Source organism: Mauremys reevesii, linkage group 11, assembly GCF_016161935.1.
Source record: "Mauremys reevesii isolate NIE-2019 linkage group 11, ASM1616193v1, whole genome shotgun sequence".
Lineage (NCBI taxonomy): Eukaryota > Metazoa > Chordata > Testudines > Geoemydidae > Mauremys > Mauremys reevesii.
Genome location: NC_052633.1, coordinates 72,171,328 through 72,196,647, shown reverse-complemented (window position 1 = coordinate 72,196,647; position 25,320 = coordinate 72,171,328). Strand labels below are relative to the sequence as shown.

General features: G+C 41.6%; 1 protein-coding gene across 10 annotated transcripts in view; it reads left to right on the top strand.

Moving 5' to 3' along the window:
- LOC120375086 (cytochrome P450 27C1) overlaps positions 1-25,097 on the top strand; it is a 40,649-nt gene extending 15,552 nt beyond the window's left edge. For 9 of the 10 annotated variants that reach the window (XM_039495736.1, XM_039495741.1, XM_039495738.1 and 6 more), the window contains 7 exons: positions 378-577; positions 4,625-4,834; positions 8,141-8,304; positions 12,042-12,208; positions 13,207-13,285; positions 20,897-21,100; positions 22,581-25,097. In XM_039495736.1, the coding sequence (XP_039351670.1) occupies positions 378-577; positions 4,625-4,834; positions 8,141-8,304; positions 12,042-12,208; positions 13,207-13,285; positions 20,897-21,100; positions 22,581-22,697 (1,141 nt within the window). In that variant the 3' untranslated portion in view covers positions 22,698-25,097. The remainder of the gene's footprint in view (positions 1-377; positions 578-4,624; positions 4,835-8,140; positions 8,305-12,041; positions 12,209-13,206; positions 13,286-20,896; positions 21,101-22,580) is intronic. The other variant, XM_039495737.1, reaches the window with a different exon arrangement.
- The last annotated feature ends 223 nt before the right edge of the window (positions 25,098-25,320 follow it).

Here is a 25,320-nt window from a genome sequence, read left to right as displayed (position 1 = left end):
TAGTCAGGTACTCTATGTATTTAGCAGGTGTGACTAACAATTATCTGAAGGCACTTCCAGAATACTGAGATAAAGTCCTAAAGCTCTAACCAGTACACATTAATTAACTTACAAACTTGATTGCGTACTGTAACAGTGAGGTGAATTAGCCAACGGAATGATTGCCACCTTCAGTAAATATAGAATAAGAAACATAAGAACATATTACTTGACAGACCAGTGTCCACTATATTCCTTTCCAGTAGTGATTTCAGTTTTACCAATGAATTTGTTTATCACTTGCTAATGAGAGACTCTTATTTAATTCATGAACTTCCTGCCCAGCTAATGATTGTCAGGAAGAATTATATATAGATATTTCAAATTATTTCTTCTAGGGAAGGGGAACAATGGCTAAAAATGAGGAGTGTACTAAGACAGAAGGTCCTGAAACCCAAGGATGTGGCTGTTTTCTCTGAAGGAGTCAATGAAGTCATCACAGATTTAATTAAGAGAATCCACACCCTCAGGAGTCAAGAGGAAGATGGGGAAACAGTGACCAATGTTAACAACCTTTTCTTCAAGTATTCCATGGAAGGTGAGAGACAGACCATATAATATCTGGAAAGAAAATTAATTCTAAACCACGTGATTACAATTAGGCATTTTTATCATAAACTGCCACTGCCACACTCAAGCTAATTTAAAACAATCAGAGGGCTTGATCCTACAAATGCTTTACTTAACCAGCGCCTATCTAAATTCTGTCTGCAGTTTCAACAGGGAAAAGTATTTTTCTTCAGTGCCTACATCTGCCTAACTGTGGAGTTCTTACACTTTCTTCAGAAGCATCTGGCTACTGGTGGAGACAGATACTTGACTAGATGGATATCCAGTCCAATCAAATATAGCGATTCCTATGTTCTTATGTAACTGTTATGTAGCATGGTTTTTATGCATTTAAACATTTGTTTTATTCCTTTCCCAAATATCCGATTTTCAGCAGTGGTTGAATTATTAGTTTTTGTTTTAAAGTTTCATGTGGTTCTTTAACTAACACTGCATGAACTAGAGAGACAAGGAGAGTGAGGTAATATCTTTTATTGGACAAACTTCTGTTGGTGAGAGAGACAAACTTTTGAGTTTACACAGAGCTTTTCTTCAGATCTGGGAAACTTAGAGTGTCACAGCTAAATACAGGATGGAACAGATTGTTTAGCATAAGCAGTAAACACATATTTCCAGGGATCCTTCAAAGTGAAGTGGCCTGTTGACACCCGTCCAGTCATAGGGAGGAAAGAAAGTGGTGGTGGGAAGCAACTGGGAAGGCATTGTTAGTGAGTTATAGATTGTTGTAATAAGCCATAAATCCTGTGTCTCAATTCAATCCATAATTTTTAGTGTCTAGCAAAGTTATGAACTTAAGCTCCCAGGCTCATCTTTTGAAATGTTGTGCAGGTTCCCTTTGAGGTTGAAGACTGATAGGTTAGATATAGAGTGATCGCTTTATGAAAAGTGTTCACCCCTAGGTGATAGGGTGTTTTTATTTTTTATCATTTTCCTGTGTGAGTTCATTAGAGAGTGTAATGATTGTCTGGTTTCACACACAGTTTCTGTTGGGGCATTGAGTGCACTGGATGAAGTAACTACATGTTGTTATAGGCATGAGTAGGACCCATGGATCTTGAAAGGTGTATGTCGGGGGTGTCGATCATTGTAGCAGTGGAGGTATGTCTGCAGGTTTTGAATCTGTTGTTCTGGCAGGATCTGGTGCTACTTTGAGATGGTGTGTCCCTGGCCTGTGGGGAGCTTGCTTCTGATGAGCTTGGAGAGGTTGGGGGTTGTTGGAAGGCTAGAAGAGGGGGTTCAGAAAAGATTTCTTTCAGGATGGGTCCCCATTGGGTATGGGTGTAGTTGTTTGATGACACCCATATGGGTTCCAATTTGGGGCGCTAGTGACAAGTAGGGGTGTGTGGTCAGAGGCGGTTTTATTTCTGTATTGAAACAGGTTCTCTCAGGGTATTTGGGTGGCCTATTCTATGATGCAATCTCCTTTTCTGGTGGAGTGTCCTTGTTTGTTGAAGGCAGTTTTGTGTGTGTTAAGGTGTGTATCCCAGATTTTCTCCTCAGAGCATATTCTGTGGTATCTGAGTGCCTGGTTGTAAGTAACAGATTTCTTGGTGTGTTTGGGGTGGTTACTGGATCTATGAAGGTAGGTGTGGTGATCAGTATATAGTTGTGTGTAGGGTTCCATTGTTGAAGCTGATTGCAGTATGCAGGAAGTTGATGCTGATATGGGAGTATTCCAGATAGAGTTTAATGGATAGGTGATGGTCGCTGAAGTTGTGGTGGAAGTCTATAAGGGAGTTTAAGTCATTGTCCAGAGAATGAAAATATCATTGATGTCTCTTTGGTATATCATTGGTTTCGTAGTTCATCTGTCCAGAAATAATTCTTCAAGGGGGCCCAATGAAGAAGTTGGTGTATTGGGGAGCCATCCTAGTACCCAGAGCTATTCCCATGGTTTGGACGAGGTGTTTGTTGTTGAATGTAAAAATGGTTATGGGTGAGGATAAAATGGATGAGTTTGGCGATGTGTTTGGGGTAGATATGTGAGGTTTGTCCAATGTTTTGTAAATATTTGGGGCAGACAGCTATGCTGTCATTGTGAGGGATGTTAGTATATAGGGAGGTGACATCAATAGTGGCAAGGATGGTGTTCTGAGAGAGGTTGTTAATACTGCAGAGTTTGTGGAGGAAATCAATTGTGTCCTAGAGGAAGCTGGACCTTTGTGTGATGAATGGTTTAAGGATGTTTCTATGAGTCCTGATGTTCTTTTAGTAAGAGTGCCATGGCCAGATATGATGGGCCCGCTTGGATTCCCTTGTTTGTGAATCTTGGGAAGCATGTAGAAGGTCCCTGGAGTTGGTTCGTGGGGGATGAAATTGTAGAGTTTTTCTTGGACATAGACGCCGGCTTCCTCAGGGCCTGGGGTGTGCTCAACCCCCGCCCCCCACTCTGCCCCAGATCCCACTCCCACCAGACTCCTTTCCCCAAGTCTACATCCCGCCCCGCCTCTTTCTGCCCAGTTCTGCCCCCTTCCCTGAGTGTGCCCGTCCCCATTCCTCCCCCCTACCTCCAGCGCCTCCTGCATGCTGTGGAACAGCTGATTGCAGTGGGTGGGAGGCACTGGGAGGGAGGGGGAGGAGTTGATTGGCAGGGCTGCCATTGGACAGGAGTCGCTGGGGGGCAAAGGGCCAGCTGGCTGCCAGTGGGTACTAAGTACCCAATATTTTTTTTCTGTGGGTGCTCCAGGGCTGGAGTCCTCACGGAGTCGGTGCCTATGCTCTTGGAGTTGTTTAGGGAAGGATTTGATGATATCCTTAAATTCCTGGATAAATTGTGGTGTGGTTGTCTTTGAGTTCTGCATGAGCTAGTCTTATAAATAATACAAAATATTACATCACGTAACACCCATCTTAAGAAAATCACATTTCTCTCTCATATGCATAATAAAGCACTGTGTGTCTGCCTGATGCTTAAAGTGTTGGCACTCTTCTGAGAACTAGCTAACTCGTTGAGATTTGTAACCACTTCCAGCATTGCTGACGTATGAAGCCACTGTCTCAAACAGCTGACTACTTGGTAAGATAATCTGGGTCTATGCTAACTAGATAATATCTGAATAGTAGCATCAGGTGAGTGCCAGCTGTCTTAAAGTAATGTAACCTTTTGAGCTACAGACTCCCTCTAATTGATCAGTGAGTTAAATTCTCTAAGTTCCTTTGAATTTTCATCCTTTCCTCTACCCTGCACTTTCTTACCTTGGATATAAAGTCAATAATATTATTAATGATTTACATTGTGAAATAATTTAGACCTAGAATTTAACCCACCTAAAAATGTGCATTTAAGATATTAAATATTTTTGTCAATATTAATTGTTTCACTGCTGATCATTTTAGCAGAAACATCCAGATAAGGAGGTCTGTTGGTTGAGAGTGACAGTTTAAAAAAATGAACAGCCATCCTTAGGTCACAGAATAACATCCTGACTGAGATGAATGGGACAATTCATGCCGCTCACAGCTATTATTTCCGGCCGTCTGGAAACTCAGTAAAACAACCCTTCATTGGTTATACTTAGTTCAGATCTTCCACGTTTTCTTCACAATGATAAGGATGAGAAACATTTTTTTAAAATGAAAGCTTACATTCTGGAGCAATCTATTCAATATTGAGTATGAATTTTGTTATAATTGTGATATTTCTTGAAAGCTCTAGTTATGAGTCTACAGAAAAGTGATGTGTGTATGTGTTTGGTTTTGTTTTAGTTTTGTTTAAAGAAAGTAAGGAAAATATAAACATGAGTCAAATAAGGGACCCGTCTATTAAAAAGGAGATAAAGGAGATGTTAAAGTTATTTCTTTTATCATAGAAAGGACGCATAAGGAGGTCATTTAATCTACCCTCTGTTTTATAAGGGACTGTTTTATCCCTAAACCATCTCCAGTAAGTGCTAGTCAAACTAATTAACCATGTTTTTGCAAACTTGGTTATGTTCCTTTACCTTTTAATTCTGTACCATAAATAAAGAAAAAAAAATGAAGGGACTGTAAATTCTGTGACTTTTCTCCTGTGCAGGTGTGGCAACTATTCTGTATGAATCCCGATTGGGCTGCCTGGAAAACAACATCCCAGAGAAGACTGTGGAATACATTGAGGCTCTGGAGCTGATGTTTAGCATGTTTAAGACAACTATGTATGCAGGGGCAATTCCCAAATGGCTTCGCCCATTTATTCCAAAACCCTGGAGAGAGTTCTGCAGATCCTGGGATGGACTCTTCAAATTTAGTAAGATTTAATAATAGAAAAGTTCAACTTTGTCTCTGTAGCTGCTGTCACTGTATTTGAACAGAGCTTGTTGCATTTGTACCCTAAAATTATAGTAAGAAACTGGGGAAGAGGAAGAAAAGTAGGAATAAACTACAGTGAGAAGTATTAAAGGATTATTTAGGGTGGTACAGTAAGAGAAACTAGATGAACATTTGGGATACATATCAGAAATAACTTCTTTACAATGAGATCTACTAGGCTGTGGTGCAGTAATCTTTTAAGAGGAGTGGTGGAAGCCTCACTGATTGAGACAATTGAAAGTAGACTGAACAGAAAACTAGGAAAAGTATTTAGGAAACAATCATTTATTGGCCAAGTGATGGACTGTTCAGCCCAATAGATCTTTTCAGTCTCTATCTGCTGTGTTTCTGTGAAATTGTGCTTATTATCCAGAGGTTAAAGATATTCTGACATTTGCTTTTTTGCTAAAGCTTATTTGTTTTATTACCCCATTTACCCATCCACCTTGTTTGTCTTGTTCACCTGTTGCATTTCACAAGCCAAAGCCGAGCATGGGGGCCTAGATTTTTCAGGAATTCTAGAGATATGTTATCATAGCCTGCAGCTGTTCCACACTTGATGCTACCCAGTGTCTGTTCCAGTTCTGTTACAGTCAATGGTTCTGGGCAGCTTCTCATCTGGTGTACATGTTTAAACACACATCATTTGTTCCTCACTTGTCTTTGCACCTGTTTCTCCAAAGGTGCTCTAGCCACTTTAAGTAGGTGTCCAGCTACTTGGTTGGGTGTCACTGAGGGTCGGTAGAGTGCAGGTGGCTGCTGTGCTGCTCCAAGGCATCAGAGCAGACTCCAACACTTGTGGCTGGAGCGGGTAAAGCTCCTCCTCTCAGTCATCTCCTCCCATCTGGCTCAGCGAGCAGTGTCCAATGATTCGATCAGAGGGTCAGCAACATCTGGGTCACCAGATGCCTCATACTGGTCGAGCAAGGCAGCGCTCTCCTCGTAGAGAGAGGGGATGTAGACTGGGTGACAACCGCATGGGGTGGCTCTGCAGGCTGCTCTGTAGATAGCAGCACAGAAGCAATGGCAGGTCTCGTTTACTGAGATATGCCGGGCTGGTATTGTCACCGCACTCTTCTTATGGCCTTCTTATGTTGTTACGTAAAAGTTTGAAAAATATTCCATTTGGAAACAATTTTGCCGATATGGTCTAGTTAGTCCCTTATTTTACATTACTGGTTCATTATTTATTTTCATCTGTTCTGTTGCTTCTTCCTTACTTGAAGTTAGAATCATCTGTTAAGCACTTTTTCAAAACCTATTCAATTTAATGGAAGTTTTTTTCCCATTGACTTCAGTGAGTTTTGGAACAGGAGCTCTGTGACAAACCATCATCTCTTCAACTGATTGAACAAAATGAGGAATCAGTTCATGAGATCTTAAGAAATACTGAGTGCATTTCATGCAAACATACCTACTACTTAAAAAAATGAGGGAAGAAAAGTAAGGGAAAGTATGGCATATGGTTTGAAACATTCTATTTACAAGCATTTCAGCGGCCTATAATCACTCTGAAGAAGTGGAGTTCTGTTTTCATATTTCTCATTTAAAATGTAGGGGTATCAAAAACCCTCTAATCTTTTCACCCTGCAGAAGTAGTGCTAGAAACTGAATGTGTCTGCATATTATTTCATTCATATTGTAGCAGAATCTTCTTTTTCTACATTCCTCCAAATGTATACTTTTTGAGAGAAGATTTGAGGTTCTTTCAGATTATTAATGATATAAATCCATCATATGGCTGCAGCTGTATTGACCTATAGTAATTACTCCTGAGCTAATAATGCGCCAATAAATTAAAAATTATTCACCCCCCAAAAATTATTTTAATATGATTTTAAAATTCTGAATGTAGGGGGCTCAGTGGAGGCGGCGGTGGGGTCTGGGTATGGGGAGATGGTGCTTGGCGGAGGAGGTCTGAGTGTTGGGGATTCAGTGAGAGGGTCCAGTTGCTGGGAGAGTGGGGTTTGATGGGGTGGGGATCCAGGTGCAGCTGGTTGCGGCTCATTGGGGTGGGAGTCTGGGTGTGAAGGGCTCAGCAGAGGGGTCTAGGTGTAGGGGGTTAGGGCTTGTCAGGGTGAGGGTTCCATGTGCCTGCTTAACAGGGAAGCCCCAGATGCAGCCAAGGGGATGCCACATGCCGGGCTCCTGCTTCCCCCTGTGATTCCCCATCCCCTTTCTTCCCCATCTCATCCCCCTCCCCGATTGCCCCATGCCCTATCCCACTCTCCTCACTCCCACATTCCCTTCCGCCTCCCTATTCCACCTCCTTTTCCTTCCCCACTGCCTCTTCCCCTCAGCCCCCCTTCACCCTGTCCCACCATGGTCACTCACTGTTGCACAGAAAACAAGAAGGCTCCCAGCACACAGAAGGGGAGCACGACTGGCATTAGGATCCAAGAGGCGGCATTCAGCTGCAGAGTCCGCGGAACCCATACGCAGCCTCCTTCAGCTGGGTAGCTCTGCAGTTGCAGAAATGAGGGGCGAGGGGCAGGGGGCAGTGGCAGGTAACCCCGTGTGCTTCCCCCATGCCTCACCTCTGTTTGGGTGGGGGGAGCCCTCCCCCCAACTGCACCCATGGTCATCCGCCCACCCATGCAAAGCACGGGCATTCTGTGAGGAGGGTGGTTCCCACAGAATTTCCCCCGGACTAAAATTAAAGATTCACAAGATCTATCAGGAAATCAAGTCCATACCCCTACGCATATAAAATTATTCCCTATAATATATTTTTGATTGCTTTAAAGAATTCATTTGATGGGGTTTCTACCATTTCCCCTTGTGGAACACCCACCTCCAAAACCAAACAACCCTTCCCCTGCAGAATGCTGATTAATATTAACAGCAACTGAACAACAACAGAATCCAATCTCTTTGTTTTCAGCTTTCTTTTTCACATTGTTTCTTTTTTGCAGTAGTGCCTGCTGTGAAAAGGGAATTAAAATATAAGTGGAGATTATGTGCTTTCCCAAGGTCACCTGTTTTTGTCTGTGTCTGTGTCTGTGTGCAGTCTTCATACAAGAATATGCCAATTATGGTTCTTTTTTCTATGAAGTCAGCATCTGACCAATCTGTGGGGTGGTTTAAGCATTGTGGTATGACCTCATCTTTAGCATCACCCATCTCTACACCTGAGGTGCCATGTTTGTAATCATCGAAGTATAAATCGGAAAGAAGGGAGGGAAGAAAAGAGGGGCTGAACAATGATTAGGGGATTTTTTAAAAATTTTCTGTAATTTAAAAGGTCAAATCCACGTTGACAACAAGATAAAGGATATTCAGTCCCAGTTGGACCAAGGAGAAGAAGTAAAAGGTGGGCTACTCACTTATCTCCTACTGAGTAAAGAGCTTACGGTGGAAGAGATCTATGCCAATATGACTGAAATGCTTCTGGCAGGAGTGGACACAGTAAGCTTATTATTATATCATTTTCTGTTTGGACAATTTTATTGCTGTATAAATCCACTCCATTTGCAACCTAGTGCTAGTGCTATGTAAGGGTTTTTGTGCATCATAAATTGCATGTATGAATCATGGAATCATAGTAGTAATGGAAAATACATACTAGTTCATATAGTCCGGCCACTGAAGCCAAAATGTACTCTCTACAGTGTAATTTGATTTTGAACTTTGTAAGTGATGGGGCTTCCACCATTTCCTATAGGACACTACTTCACAGTCTAATAGAAATATATGTATTTGTTAGTTTTTCTTCAATTCCCTTTTCTAGTTTGGGGATGGAATAAATATTTAATGGCCTGTCAGAAAAACTGAAATAGGCAACTCTGTTGAGGGTCTCTATTTAAAAAAAAAAAGGTATATTTAGAACTTGCTAATGGATTTTGGTATATGTACAATTAATCATTGAGAGACGTTATAGATAAGATATGTGGCCTCTCTTAAAAGTCCCTTTGTGCCACTAGCCTGATATCAAGGGGACCTTAGACCAACCGTAAGGGGATGATGTGAAGTCACTAGCATGGAGGAAGCCTGACCTCTGTGCCATCTTTCTGCCAACCCTCCTGGTATAGGGGGCATAATGGGGTGTGTGTGGGGGGCATTCCAAGGGGGCGGCAGGGCATGATGGAGCCTGGGGAGGGGAGCGGCGAGCCTAGAGTATGATACACAGAATGCCTAAGGAATCATTCTTGACAGTCCAAGTTAGAACATCCCCATGGATTAGAGAATTGGGGTGGCATAAAGGTGGTTTTAGAGCCACCTATGCCTTCTCTGTCCCACAGCATGGGCTCAACACAGCTGAGAATTGCATTCTAGGATTGGGTTCATCCACAGAGATATAAATGAGCCATGCGCTGGAGACTGTAATTAAGCAAGCTTTTTGGATCAAGCCTAGAAGGGTTTGATGAAGATATACAACCCTATACATGCTTGTTTGCCAGTAAGCTTGAAATAAAAATCCAGCTCATTTATTGCTAATTGGATTCAGCTTTCTCTGGGTGTGAGAGCGGTCTGGAGGGATTCAGGACGGCTGGGAAAAAAAGAAACTTTATTAGCCTCAGAACAAAAAGCATATGTAAGGGCTTATTTCTGTATTGAGAATTACTTCATTGATTAAGTTTTCCAGAGGCTTATGAGCTTGGTGAGCTTTTTATTGTCGTTTATTTAAATAAAACACAATTTATTCATCCCATTAGTTTTCCAGACCTTCAAAGCCCTAATTTTCCACTTTTAGGCTGAGAGAGTTTTCATTAAACCAAAAGGGCAGTGTACTAGTTCATGACAACAGACTTTGTGTTTGCATTTATACAGCTTTCTCAACTGACAGTGATTACTTTATGAGAAATCTGTGCTTCTGGCTCCCTCCCTTCTGGTACATGATAGAAATGGAGGGAGCCCTGTTTCCCCACTGCTGGCATTTCAGGTTTTGTTACATGATGGAAACTGAAAGCGCTCACAAGGATTATTAAAGATTTTGAATACATTTGTAAAGCTGTTATTTGGTTTCCAAGCATTTTGGCTGTTGTAGCACAGAGCCAGTTTTGAAGAGGATTTGAAGGAGCTGGGAACCTGAGAGGAGACACTGTTTATATCACAATAACTCCTGTATGTAGTTTGGCACAGCTATCAGCCTCTTCAGAGAGGAGCAGCCCAGAACTGAGCTGTAGTGAAGGATGTTATAGGGACGGAAGGCTAAAAGGAGGATTCTTGGGTTATTTCTACCCTGAAATGTAAGCCCAGGGTTTGAACTCTGGCTGAAGCCTTGTCTCCCTTCCATCTACACACAAATCGCATTAACCCAGGGCTATGACCCAGGGGCACCCCTGGGGCAGAGAGTCTGAACCTGAGTCAAGCTGGGTCTGATGGTTCAAGTGTAGATGCAGCCCCCCTGAACTTATGCCCAGGGAGTCCACAAAAAGTATTACACAATCCGACCAGCCAACTCTCTTTGTCCATCTGACAGTCTTTTGGTGGCCAGTCCAGTGTTCCCACACTGCACTATGAACAAAGGGCTAGAGTGTACACATTTTGGGAGGGCTCAAGGAAGTCAGGGATATGGGTGGTTGGTTTTGGGCTTACATAATGCAGTATAGACACTGGAGCCCCAGGTTGGGATCCAGGTTTCAACAATTCGTAACTTGGGGTTACAAATGAGTATCGATGCTCAAGCCCTAGGTAAACAAACCCATTGTCTGCTAACTCAAGTTCTACTAACCCTGGGCTTACATTGCAGAGTAGACACATTTGGGGACAGGATTTTCAGCATTGTGTCCTATTTTTGCAAATAAACACAAGCTGAAAAGGTCACTGTCATGTCAAATTTGCTCTCTGATTCCAATTTTGTAGAGTTATACCAACATAAATAGTTTCATAAATTTGTTTTTACCAGTATATTGTTGGCAACCCAAAAATTCCAACATTATGCTAGTGCATGAGAACCTGAAAGTAAAACTGATTGGTAACTAACTATGCAAAAATGAAGCTGAATAATCTATTTTCATTATATAAGCAGAGAAAAATGCAAACTCAAACCACATGAATGGTGAAAAATAAATTAGAGATTAAATCTTCTTTCACTTTTAGTAATCTAAGGTGTTGTTTATAAAAAAGGAAACTGCCATGCTTGCCAAGGGACACTAAATCAATCAGTCTTGGAGGTATTCTGTCTGTGGATAGGAGTTCTGAGGGAAGGAGGTTCAAAAGAGGCTTCTGTATCTTCTTTTTGGATGTGGTACCATGTGGTCTCCCACGCACACACGCACCTGCACCAACTTCAGTCATTTAGCTGGTGTGGAGAAGGATGGGGCCATGGCTCCTGTTCTTATGTCCTTTGTGTGGTTATGCAGGGCAAGCCACATTCGGGATTTATGATTTTTAATCTGCCAGTGTCTCTTTAAATGCCTAATTCTGTACAGTCTTTCATGATCATTAGTATCATAAATGTGTGATTTGTTTTCTTTGAATATGCCATTTTAATGGAAACAGCTTATTCATGAAGAGAGTAAAAAGGTGAATTATGCTGGATTGTTTTAAACTCTGATTTATACACACATTCCCCTTAAGAGTTGACAGGAAAACTTTCCATAGGAGGTAGAATTATGTCATATTAGTGCTACAGTAGTTTCCAATTGCTGGAAAATGCATATTGTGTTGCAGCATCACTTACTAAATGATGAGAAATAATCCTAGAAATGGTAATATCAATGTTATCATTAGTAGGATTCTGTGAGGAGAATGCCATATGCTTACAGCGGGTGGAAATGGTCTGCGTAGCATTCTATCATTCTGTCTCCTGCAGAATATTTTTGTTGGGAGGAAAAGCACAGCAATAACTGAGAACTAGCTATTAATTTAATCCATTCATGTTTATAGCTTTTGTATTACATATATCATTTTGTAGTTTACTTTTCCTGTCGCTTTTTGATCTTTCACTGGTAGAAATATGGAGGAGGGGTAGTTCTGGTGTTTTTCCAGGTGGAAAAGGGCTGAGGTAGAGGATGATGTAGACTGATTCGATGCCCTGAAACCCAGATGTTACTGATAGTCCTTTTGTTTTATAACTGTGTGTGTACATAGTGAATCCTTAGTTGAAAACTGCTTGTTTTTCCTGGCACTGAATTAAATATTTGTAGCTACTTTCATTATTTTTTTCTTTTTCCTGATGATGTTGGCGGTTTCTTTCTTAGACTTCTTTCACTTTGTCCTGGGCAACATACTTGTTGGCAAAGCATCCTGAAGTTCAGCAATCTGTGTATGAAGAGATAGTCAATAATCTGGGAAAAGATCAAGTTCCCACTTCAGATGATGTCCCCAAATTGCCAATGATTAGAGGCCTGCTCAAAGAAACCCTGAGGTAAGTGAAACTTTTAATTATCAACTTGCAATTGTCTGCCAGTTTCTTTCTGGTTATAGTGACTCTTGTGTCCAAGCTAAAATATGTATTCAGTTGCTGCTATTGGTGATCATGGCTGCTACTATTTTTATTCATTGTATCACCAGTATACCTAGGCATTCTGAGCAATTTAATATCATACATAGCACCTATATAATGCTTTATGTTTTCTAAGTGCTGTATAAATATTAACTAATTAACGCTCACAATGTTCCTGTAAGATAGATAATTAAGAGCTTGACTGTGCCGTTAGAGCACTGGTCACTGTGAGGGACTGTGAAACCACACTACCTCAGCAGGAGTTCTGGAGAAGTTGTGCCTCAGAGAGTATAGGGAGAGTGTGGCCACTGCAACAATTCTTGAGGCCATGGATGCATAACCTACTTCTCCCTTTTAGGGGTGGCTAGCTCTGCTAGCCAGGAGCAGTCCCTGTGCTCATGGAAGTAAAATGACAGAAGTATCATTATCCCTATTTCACAGATGGAGAAACTGAGGCAGCGAGCTTGATTTATCATGTTAAGGCTACCCATTATTTCACTTTTGTTTGCAATGTTGTTGTAACTGTGTTGGTCCCAAAATATTATCGAGACAAGATGGATGAGGTGATATCTTTTATTGGACCAGCTTCTGTTGGTGAAAAGGACAAGCTTTAGAGCTTATGCAGAACTCTTCTTCATGTCCGGAAAAGATACTTTAGTCCAATAAAAGATATTACCCTCACCCATCTTGTCTCTCATTATTTCTCTGGCAGAACCAAAATTAGAACTACAGAGATACTAGCAACTAGTCTTATAGAAACCAATAGACCATGGTGCCCCACACTCTTTTGGTCCCCAACAAAATCCATACTTGCTACAATTCTTTTCAATCTGAGTGTATGTTAAGTGGTAGCTAAACTGGATCCTTTGTAAATTTTATAAATTATAGATGCTGAATCCTTCCTTAACATTTGTCTGTAGGTTATTCCCAGTATTGCCAGGAAATGGTAGAGTGACACAAGAAGACTTGGTTGTTGGAGGATACTTGATACCTAAAGGGGTGAGTTGTGTGATGGTCTTATGGAGGGAGAGGAACAGATTTTCTTCATAGAATCATAGAAATGTTGGGCTGGAGAGGACGTCAAGAGATCATCTTCTGTCCCTGACCCTATCTCCTATAGAGATATCCCTACCATGTTGAGGCAGGATAAATATACCCAGACCAATCCTAACAGATGTGTGTCATTATGTATAGAAAGTCGTCCATTAAGACAGAAGTACACTTGTGTGACTTTGCAGGATATCACCAAAGATGGGAGCACAGGAAAGAGGAATTTATAATAGTGCTCATTTGAAAAAAAAAATTTAATCATCGACTATGTTTTTTACCTGAATCCTGATGTAAATGTGAGTGTTTTCCTTATTAGAAGGACTGGTTCTTACCCTTTCAGGGTACGTCTACACTTACCTGCCGGTTCGACGCGGAGAGTTCGACTTTTTGGAGTTAAACGTCGTCTGATCTATCTAATAGATAGTTCGAACTCGGCGCGCCGCGGGCTCTCCGGTCCCACTCTCAGAAGGGAGTTGGGAGAGGAGGCGGGGAGAGGGGAGTTCGCGCCCGCCCCGGGGGGCGGGTGGTTCGGTAAGAACTATTCAGCTAGCTTCTATTACTTTCTTCTGGCTGGCTTTGCCTAGTCTAAATTCTACCCCTGTAGACCAGGCCTCAGTTTTGGCTTTACTCTTCAGTACCCTAGAAACAAAGAGGGCTGCTGATAAATTTGTATTAGGATTCTGTGATTAGGTTTCAAAACTAGTGCACACATTTTATTATTTTTGTAAATTAGTGTAATTTGGGGTATCAAACTCATTCTGTCAGGAGAGATGAATTTCTGTTTTAATTATGGTCCTAGCCAAGGTATAAAATTAGGACTACAAACTACCCTCAGTTCACAGTGGAACTCTCTTTGATACCATTTGGAGATTTACACAAGATGAAGAGTAGAATATGCCTTTACAAAGTAACTAAATTTAGAAGGCCTGATTCTCATTCACGTTAAGGCTCTCTGACACTGCTGTAGAAGAGTTAAGTGGCCTTTTAGATGGATGTAAATGTAATTTGCTCCCTCTTTAAAACCCTTTTACATTGTCAGAGCAAAGTAAAAGGGCCTTAGTGTAAAGAATCAGACCCTTGCGTTCTTAACATTCTTTATTATTTATTTTTGCATTCAGCATCTCTCTTGGTAACATGATCACCTTTAGTACTGCCACTATTTCTGATCTCTGTTTTCCTTTCTTCTACATTCTCATTTCTCTTTCCTTTTCCACTGTCTTGGCCTGAATCCACAAAGGAACTTAGGTGTTACCTGGAAAATCATTGGAACAATGAGATCCCCATCTGAGTTAGGCACCTAGGCTCCCTATACAATGAATGGGGAGAGATAGGTGTCTAAGAATACGATCCACAAAAGCCAGCACACTAGGCAAGGAGCTGCCTAAGCTAGCCAATGGGAAATTCTGACAAGAGTGGTATGCCGTAAATTCCGTCCATTTCATGGAGATATAGGCACTTAAATCTGGGCTGCAGGGAGGCACCTATCTCTGCTAGTGATCCACAAACAGGAGCTGCTCTGCTGCAGTCAGGCCTCGTTTATTGTGAGAATGAATTAGGCATCTGTCTCACTCCACACAAACAACTGGAGGAAGAGGTGGAGGAGAGAGTGGTGCCAACCTTATAACCCAGTGGTTAGAGCACTCACTTAGGATGTGGGAGACCCAGTTTGAATTCCCCCCTCTACCTGATAGGGAGAAAGGAGGTGGGAAGGGTTCTCCCCCACCTCTCAGACAGTGCTCTAACCACTGAGTGATGGGTGATCCAGTTATTTTGATGTGGGGCTCCCTCAATCCCTCTTGTTCAAGCTGTTGCGCTTTAAATCAATAGTTCGTCAGAGTGCCCGACAGAGTGAGAATAATTTTATAGCCTGGTGTGCTGAGCACTCACCTGGCAGGTGGGAGACCCATGGTCCAGCCCCCTTTGTGGATATGAGCCTTTGTGTCTGTCTCCTCCCGTCTCCATCTTGCATTTCTCTTCCTGACACAATTCCCAGTTCTGTGCCTTCCCCATCCCATCTGCTCTAAAATAATCACCAGTTAAATAATTACTGCTGACCTTTACAATGTCATAAATAGACTTTAATGTTAACAACCCATGAGGTTAAGGAGGGAGCTGCGGAATCTATATCCCTCAAAGTTATTTTTTCACAATGTCTGCAGATTCAAGAATTGCACTGATTTACACCTGGTTCGTGTTTGGAAAGTTATTTTCACAATCATTAGGTTAAAAATTTAATTTTTTAAAAAATGAAAGCTTAGATTTTGCAGAATCTGAGTATGGCATGTGAGCCATAAAAATACATTGCACTGGGAGTGGGTTTGGCTCATGAATCATGTATTTGAAACCACTGGTTTAATTCTGATATATGTTCGCAAAATAGATCATAATGTTTCTGAAGGAGTGATGCAACTGCTTGTTCTGTCAACCCTTATGGCTAAATTCTGCTCTTTGATGTACACATGTGGCTTCTGTTCATTGCTCTTTTTATATTATAAGTTGTGATGTATGTTCTTTGCCATGCTATCTCCTGTTGTGTCACCTCCTGAGGCCAAATTCCACTGTTACACTGGTGTGAATTAAGAGTTAATCTGTTAATCACCAGCAGTGCCCATCGGACCGCACATGTGCAACTCCCCTCTTTTGCGCTGTGCACAGGATGTATATGTAGCACTGTGCAGTCTGACTGCCCCCACTTCCTTCACTACCACCTTTGGTTTGGGACAGAATCCACTAGCAGAGCCCACTTCTCCTATTCCCTCATAGAGAGTGCCTTACCTGATAGTGTAGTTAGTATTTTCCTCCTCTTCTTTCTCCTTCTAGCTAAAGAATATATATATATATTTGGTTTTAACTTCATCTTTACAGTTCTTCTCATAGTTTAGGTTTCTGTTTTTCTCACTTCCCACCTTTCCCAACCAGGAAGCCTTTTCCCTTCACCCTTATGCCCGTCTCTCCCAAATAAATTTGTTAGTCTCTAAGGTGCCACAAGTACTCCTGTTCTTTTTGCAGATACAGACTAACACGGCTGCTACTCTGGAAAGTTTAAGAGTGCGTTTCATGTGGGGCCGCCTTCATGTGATGCCAGCCACCCGCAGCGTATCTGCTGTCTGGAGACACTGCCTTGCCTGAAACCCAGAGCCAGAAAGGACAGGGACATTAGATTGAAACTTCTCCTCATGGAGAGATTGCTACATCCAGCATTGGATCCGGGCCCGGACTCTTCCCCAGAGAGGCCCTCATGCTCTGCCAAGTCATCTGCCGACCCCCATTCTCCATGCCCTGTGAAGAGAGAGTCATCCTGTGATCGTGCAGATGGCAAGAAACGGGCTTCCTCCTCCTCACACTCTGAGGCTCAGCCTGACAGAACACTGTCCCTGGCTAGGTTGGTGGCCTCAGCCTCATCCGATAAGAGACATAGCTCCAGGGCTTGTCTGAGTACCTCTGGTACAGGCTCAAAGAAACGGTTTAAATACCCTATCCGGCCAGACCTTCAGACCTCAATGCCATTTCCCAGCTCTGGGGATTGAGGCAGCCCGCTTGCTGGAGCTACTGCACTGACACTGTTTCTGGCACTTGGCACCGAGGAAGTCCTCAGCACCATTAAAATCGTTGACACCGGCCAAGTAACCGACACCAACCAAATCATTGACACTGAAATCTTCGGCACCAGGCAAGTCTTTGGCAGTGGCCAAGTCATCAGCTAAGTCTCTGGAGACATCTTCTGAAATTTCAGGGACATTCACCCTCTCTTCAGCATCGTGTAGTACAAAGGCACCAATGATGCTCCTTTCCACTCCACAAGACTTCAGATACTCTAAAGACCTGCTGATATCTGACACTCCCGAGTCTCCACTTCTTTGATGGGATCTCCCCCCACTTCTGTCTTCCTCCCTGAATTCACAACATTCCTTCCTCTCTTCGCCGAGGACAGCACCTCACTTCCCCAGGGAGGAGGAAGGAGGAGGAGGAGGGCTCCATTGTTTCCTCGACAACTGGACAATTTGCACTGGCTTATCCTCACTCTGGCCCCCAATCCTGGCAGGGACCACTGTGGATGCAGCCACATGTGCCACTCCCACCAAACTGGCCATATTGGGACCCTTGGGCTACAGGCACAATTCAGGAACCCTCCCAGAGAGCAAAGCCAGAGACCTACACCTCTCCCTTCTCCATCAGTCTCTCGCCCTCAGGAAGTCGAACCACCACCAGTACCAAATGAGGAGGAAAAACAGGAGGAAGAGCAGGAAGAGGCGGCTCCCCCAACTGTACATTTTTCCTCCTTCTCACTTGACAAGGCGATTATGCCTCCACCCCCTACATCTACCGATGATTTCAGGCACTTTCAAGATCTATTCCATAGGATTGTGGATTCCCTCCAGATACCATTGGAGGAAGTTAAAGACCAGCAGTATAAACTGCTGGACATTCTCCACACATCCTCTTCCTCAGAGATCACACTACAGATTAGTGAAGCTCTTCTTGAACCTGCGAGGTTCTATGCCACGGTCCTCGTAGTAGTTGTGGCCTTCTTAAGGAAACAAGAAATTGTCATTTTTCCATACTTGGATGACTGTCTCCTCAAGGCCCTTTTTGAAATCAACACTCTAAGCTGTCCATATAACAATGGACCTGTTCACAAAGCTAGGCCTCCTCGTGAACCTAGAAAAGTCCATTCTAATGCTAGTACAAGAACTGGAATTCATCTGTGCACAGTTGGATGCCATACATGCCAGAACCTTCCTACCACCTCACAGATTCTCGGCTATAACAGATCTGATATCCACCGCACCGGCCTGCCCCCAGATCGCTGCATGAATGTGCCTCCAATTTCTAGGCCACATGGCAGTGACCATGTTTGTGGTCAGGCGTGCAAGACTGCACATGCGATGTCTTCAAGCATGGCTCTGTATCATATACCTCCCCCACAAACACATAATTCACAAACTTTTATCCATGTCGAGGCAAGTCAAGGACTCACCGCTGTGGTAGACATGGCCCAGCAATGTCTTTGTTGGAGTTCCTTTCCTACAACCATCACCGACTATGATACTAAACACCAATTCCTCCCTAATCAATTGGAGAGTGCATCTACACGAATACACAGTGCAGGGCAGATGGTTGTCCCAAATCTACTTTAGACATCATTCTCCTAGAGCTATGAACAGTTTGCAATGCCTGCTGACATTTCCTACCTCTTCTCAAACATCATACCATAAGAGTGATGACGGACAATCTCACCTGCATGTATTACATCAACAGGCAGGGTGGAGCAAGGTCCCACTCTTTATGCTCGGAAGCAATCAAATTGTGGAACTGGTGTATCCAGAATAACATCTCAATTTCAGCCGCATACCTCCCAGAACTCCAGAACACAACCGCAGACACATTGAGCAAAATGTTCTTGCATGATCATGAGTGGGAGGGGAGCTGGATATGTGAGCACTTTAACTCATATTCAGCCAATGGGGCCGTCCCATGATAGATCTCTTGGGCACTCAACACAATTCCCACTGCCCTCAATTCTGTTCCGGAGCAGGACTGGGGCGTGGATTGCTGGGACACACATTCCTCGTAACCTGGGATGCACCACTCCTTTATGCCTTCCCTCCCTTTCTCCTATTCCAAGTACTTCACAAAATACAGGCGCATCAAGCTCATGTCATACTAATAACTCCAACATGGCCACAACAGGTCTGGTATACTTACCTTCTATGCATGATGATATGCTGACCGATCTCTTTCTATCTAAAACTGTGGCTCCTCTCACAGGACACAGGATGCATTCTCCATCCCAATCCACAGATGCTCCACCTCAAAGCCTGGCTCCTCTGTGGTACTGGGGTCCAGAAATAACCTGCTCAGACAAAATCAAACAGATATTTTTGAATAGCAGGCGTGACACAACCAGACACACTTACACTCAAAAATGGACTAGATTTCACTGCTAATGCACCTCACGTCAGGTTGACACTCTCTGTTGCCACTTATTCTTGACTACATTCTACACCTTAAACAACCAGGATTGGTCAGTAGCTCTATTAGGCTACACTTGGTGGCAATCACTACCTTTCACTCCCCCATTGATGGCCACTCTGAGATCACACAGCTGCTCATGAAGCGCTTGTTGAGGGATATTCAAAATCTCTATCGCCATATAGAAGACTCGACCCCGGCCTGGGCCCCTGCCTAGTCCTACGTTCTCTGACTAGGTGCCCGTTTGAACCAATGGCAACCTGTTCTTACATACACCTATCAATGAAAATGACCTTTCTTTTCACCATCATTTCTGCTAGGCAGGAAGGCGAATTCACAGCCCTCGTGGTATACCTACCATACACAGTGTTGTGAAAAGACAAAATTAAACTATGCCCACACCCAAGATTCTTACCTAAGGTCCCAACATCTTTTCATCTCAATCAACAATACACTTCCCTTGCTTCACAGTAATCAACAGGAGGCAGCTCTACAAACCCTAGACGTGAGGCGCGCATGAGCCTTCTACTTGGACAGGGCTAAACCTTTCTGGAAATCGCCATGATTATTCCTCTCCACCACCAAAAGATCCGGAGGCACTGATATATCAAAACAATGCCTCTCTAAATGGATCTCACAGTGTATGCGTTTATCTTATGAACTCCATGATGGACAACCTCCTACCTCAGTCAGAACACATTCCACACGATCATTATCTTCCTCGTTGGCCTTTCTTAATAATGTCCCCATTGATGACATTTGTAAGTTTGCCACATGGGCATCAACAGACACTTTTTCCTGGCACTGCGCTATTACGCATGATGCTGCAGCAGATACTCTCTTTGGACATGCTGTCCTATCCTCGACAGTACATGTTGCTCTGAAGCCCCAGCCTTCCAACTAGGGTCACTGCTTTATAGTCACCTACAGTGGAGCACCCATGGGACATCACTCAAAGAAGAAAACACTCACCCTGTGCAGTAACTGAGATTCTTCAAGATGTGTGTCCCTATGGGTGCTCCACTACCCGCCCTCCTCCCCTCTGCTTCAGAGACGAAAATATAAGCTCTGCAGCAGAGAATGAACTGGGGGTGGTCAGACCGCACAGCACTATATATACATCCCGCACACAGTGCGAGAGAGGGGAGGTGCGCACGTGTGGTCTAACGGGCACTGCTGGTGAAGATCCCAGGTGCCGCACCTACAGTGGTGCACCCATAGGGACGCACCTCTCAAAGAACCTCATTTACTGCACAGGGTGAGTAACCATTTCTTCCTCTTTTCCTTTGATTGTGTTAGGCAATACATATAGGAGAAAAACAGTACATAAGTGGGTTTATTATATTACATTCTCCTGTGTATTTTCTGTTTATGCAAGCTCATGAGGAATCTTTTACTGAGACTAAAAGTTTTTGAAGATGATCTAATTGGAGCCAATGAGAAAGAGATCTAATTTTGAGATACCTGCTCTTCACATCATCTTTTTACCTATCATATTTCATGTTACAGAAATTATAACTCAATTATCATTATTACTGCTATCTGTATCAGAATTAATTAAAAATAAGATGTCATTTGTTTTCTCAGACCCAGTTAGCACTCTGTCATTATGCTACATCGTATGAGGAAGAGAATTTCCCAATGGCAAATGATTTCCGACCTGAGCGCTGGCTGAGGAAAGACAACATGGACAGAGTGGACAACTTTGGTTCCATCCCATTTGGTTATGGCATTCGCAGTTGTATAGGAAAAAGAATTGCAGAACTGGAAATTCACCTTGCACTGATTCAGGTGAGGAATCTGTGACAGTGTTATAAAGAGATACAAATATATTAGTATCCGCTCTTTAATATGCAAACTGCCTCTTTTTATTTGACATCTTTTTATTTGACAAATATATTTTATTTGACATCTTTTTATTTAAGAAAAGCTTTGTTTAAAGAATGCCAACTAGGCCCCGATCCTGCATTCTTTTTCATTAAGAATACACGTGCTTAGAAGTAAGCATGTCAATAAAAAGCTACATTGCAGAAATAAATATTGTAAATCCCAGTTGTAGTACCAGCAAAATCCATCCAATGTAAGATTACTAAGGAAATAAATTACTTTAGTATAGAAGGATTTTCATAAGTCAATTACAACCTTTAAATGAAAGGCTCTCTTGGCATATGGCAGGATGGTTCTTTACTCAGTTATAGCATTTTGATTAAAACATTGTTGTATTGAGAACAGACGAGCATTTACCAGAAAGTGAAATAGGTTTGTAATCCTGAGACTGAGGCAGACCATACTAACCAACATTCAAATCAAACACCCACTATCTCTGTTTTCTCTGTTCCCTGTATCTTCTTTTTCAGGCTTCTGCATGTATTCTTTTGCTATCTTATATAGATTATTTTGTATTGTATCCTGAGGCTTTCCCATCAATTCCTACTTTATGTATCCATCTTCAAGAATCACCCAGAAGATTTGGATCAGATTGAGCAATTAAAACACAAGGGTTTGCAATCTTTTTTCCACCATGACTTCACAGTCACAACTGATCTACTTGGATGTGCTCCGCAGTCATTTGTGTAATGCTCTGTAGCATTTCAAAAAAGTTGCTGTCTCTCCCATTGCTGTTTCTCATGCTGCTTTAGTGGATGTATCATCGGCATCAATGCAATGGTCTAATATCAGCAGATTCACCTTGATTGAATGACAGCCTGTTATTGTTGTTCTGTTCTATCTAGGTTCTTGTATCATGCTCATCACTTTATTATCTGAGCACTTGCTTTAAGAAATGTGACCAACATCTGTCATGTTCTGTTCCATCCTCTGCCCGGGGGAGAAGTGTGTGCAGTGGAGTATTTTGTTTTGGAATATTTTTAATTATATACACACGCTATATATTTGTTCGTGACGGCAAGGTCAGACATATGTGCCTTGCACTCAGAGAAGGTGGATAGTCCTTAGTTCGTGTGGGAGTTCTTTCCACAGTTTTAGGCCAGCCTCCGAAAAAGCTCTGTCTCTTGCACAGATAAGCTTTTCTCTTATTGTAGAAAGTTCCATTGTGCCAGAGGAGCATAGTTGTCAACCATGTTCTCCATCCTGGAGCCATGTTTCATTTTCCCTACAGAGTAATCGTGTTAAGCAGGTTCACTGGCACAGACAGCAAAGTTAGTGGTAGTGATGAACTCTAAGAAGTATTACTGGTTTTCTGTTTCTAGAATTATAAAATTGTATTTGTCGATTTATAAACTTTCTAATATCAACATATGTCTCTTTTCAGCTGCTTCAAAATTTTGAGATCAAAATTTCTCCCAAAACTAAACCAGTCAGGGCCAAAACCCATGGACTTTTGACTCCTGGAGACTCCATCAATGTGAAATTTGCTGACAGGAAGTGAGATGCAAATGTTTAGGAAATTTTAGCGTTCTCTTCTTGGAAATTGACTTGCATCTGATTGAAATATGATGATCGTTCTCTTGTCCATTGGCTTGTGGGCATTCTTCAAAATGATTAAGTCTTAGATGCAGACCTACTTCTAGAAATATGCAAGAGATTTTATCCCGCTCATAGAAGAAAATTCCACAAGTTCACATGGAACTGTGTGGAAATATAAACTTAAATACTTCCTTTTTGCACTGGGAGTTACCTTTTCCCTGGAGTAAGTTTTGGATGATAGCAATAGATTCACTGAAACAACAATATCAAGTTTAGACGTAGCATATTGTCTTGTGCTTTTGTTAGATTGCTAAGTCATGAAAGACGAGCATTCCTATGTGTCTGTGTGGTGATATATACTGTTCCCGAACCTATATATAGATATGTTGATTGACATTTTCTGTTTGTTGTCTTCAATGCCTTTTTTGAATTCTCCCTTTTTAGTTAGTTTTAAAAAGCATTTACCTGATATGCATCAAAATAAAATTAATGCAATTGTTTGAAACATAAAGATCTTGTAAAAATATGTGGAAGATGCTGCTGGTTTGTTTAGACTCAACAATTAGGATCTGTTTTTAAAAATGTTTTTATAAAACATAAAGTGAGTAGAAATAATAATTGCCCTATTCTGTTCATTGCCTTTGAAGCATTTCATGGGCCACAGTTGGAAGACAGGAGACTGAGCTAGATGGACAATTGGTCTGACCTAGTATGGCTGTTCTTATGTAAATGTGTCTGTAAAATTAAAAGCATTTGTAAAAAAAACAAACACACACCCTTTTAAAAACATATTTAAACACCATGTTGCAGAGTTATGAACCCAAACAGTGTTATGTTACCACACGAAAAACAGAAAGTGAAATCAGATTTTCACTGTTCCATTTGAGTAACATGCAAATAGTAAATAAACAAGAAAAATGATGGAAATACATTAGTTTACTTATTTCCATTTCCTATGACCTAAAATATTCTTAGTAACAGAGATGTTTTAAAAAATGGCAACGAAAACACACACATTTAACTTTTATCCTGATAGTCTCTTTTTAAAAGTAAGAACTGGAAAATCTCATTGTAATGTAGTGCCTGCCCTCTGTAGGATGTATATGTGACTGCTACAAGGTTTATTGGTTTTAGATTAATTGACTATCTAGTGGCCAGTCTAAAAAGTGTATACTTTAAAGTTACATTATCTTTGACAGCTAGTGGAAAATATCTCTTGTATGTGGCTTCTGATCATTATGGCACCAATTTTACATTTATAAAAATATCCTTATTTGAGAGAACCTTTTACCTTGGAACTATTTTATGCCTTGAGCTAAACCATTCTGCAAAAGAGCTCAAACCTATATATTCTATAGTCAAATTAACTATATAAAAATGTGTATAGTTAGCTATAAACGTGTCTGAATATTGATACTAAAATGTGAGATTGTGCAGAGGTAGTTTATTTAATGATGTTCATAAACCTTCTTACATGTTACATAGTTATTAAATTCAAGAAAACATTGTGAGGCTAATTTTCAAATTGGGATTCATTTTTTCGTCTTCACCCATCCGACTATCAAAAGCAGGTTAACATGGGCTAAAAGCAAAATTATATTCTTTGTTGTTCTTACTTTTGGTTGTCTGCTGAATAATACTTCTGAGCTTTGTAGATAGAGACACTCACTGTTCTAACCTGGGTGTTTTGGTTATATGTTTGTGAGGATTTGGCAACATTTATCCTTTCCATCGATCTACTATGTAAAATGGACTTACCGATCAAAAATCTGATCTTGTCAGAATTTTAAGTTTGCACAGTGGCCCAATGAATTTTCTTGAAGAACTTTGAGCTGCTTTAGGCATTTTATGTACCATAAGATCTGCAGGCAGTCTTTAGAATTCTTTTTGCAAGGTTTCCCTGTCTTGTGTGTTGGGTTGCTGGTTTTTGTTTTGTTTGTTTGGGAAGGTTTTTTCTAAGACTTCCCATTTTGCCCCTTTATTTTCTTTCCCAACATCACCTCCAGTGACCCCAGATCTGCACTGATCCTTCATTTCTCTGACAAGGACTGGACTAACCTTCCTCCAGAGCCAATCTACGCGTATCTGAGTGTCATCCAGAAGGAATTGCTTAGCAGAGGCACAAAACCTCTTCACCCACTGGGTTAAGCATGCTGCCTCCATTCCATTCCCAACATCTGTTGACCTGATGATCAAAGGGCCAATTTCTGGATCCAAATTTGAATTCCTCTTGGGGCCTGCATTTTGCACTGTCACATCACCACCAGTCTAGACCAATGATTGGTGTATTCTAATAATTTTGTTACATAGTGCCAATTCCAAGATAATATTTCACAGAATAAGAGGGAAGAGGCATTCTAGAAATACTGATTAAAAATTTTTCATAATTTCTTTTCATTAAAAAAGCTTGATTTGTTTTTGATAAAGAATCTGTCTAATTTTGCTGTTGCATATAGTAAAATATTTATAAAGAATGTACGAGTTCCTGTTCTCATTTCAAATTGTTGCTTACATTGGCACTTTTTTCTAGTATCTTAAAGGTTTGAACATACTGGAGGGAGGTGGAAGAGAGATCTTTCACATTA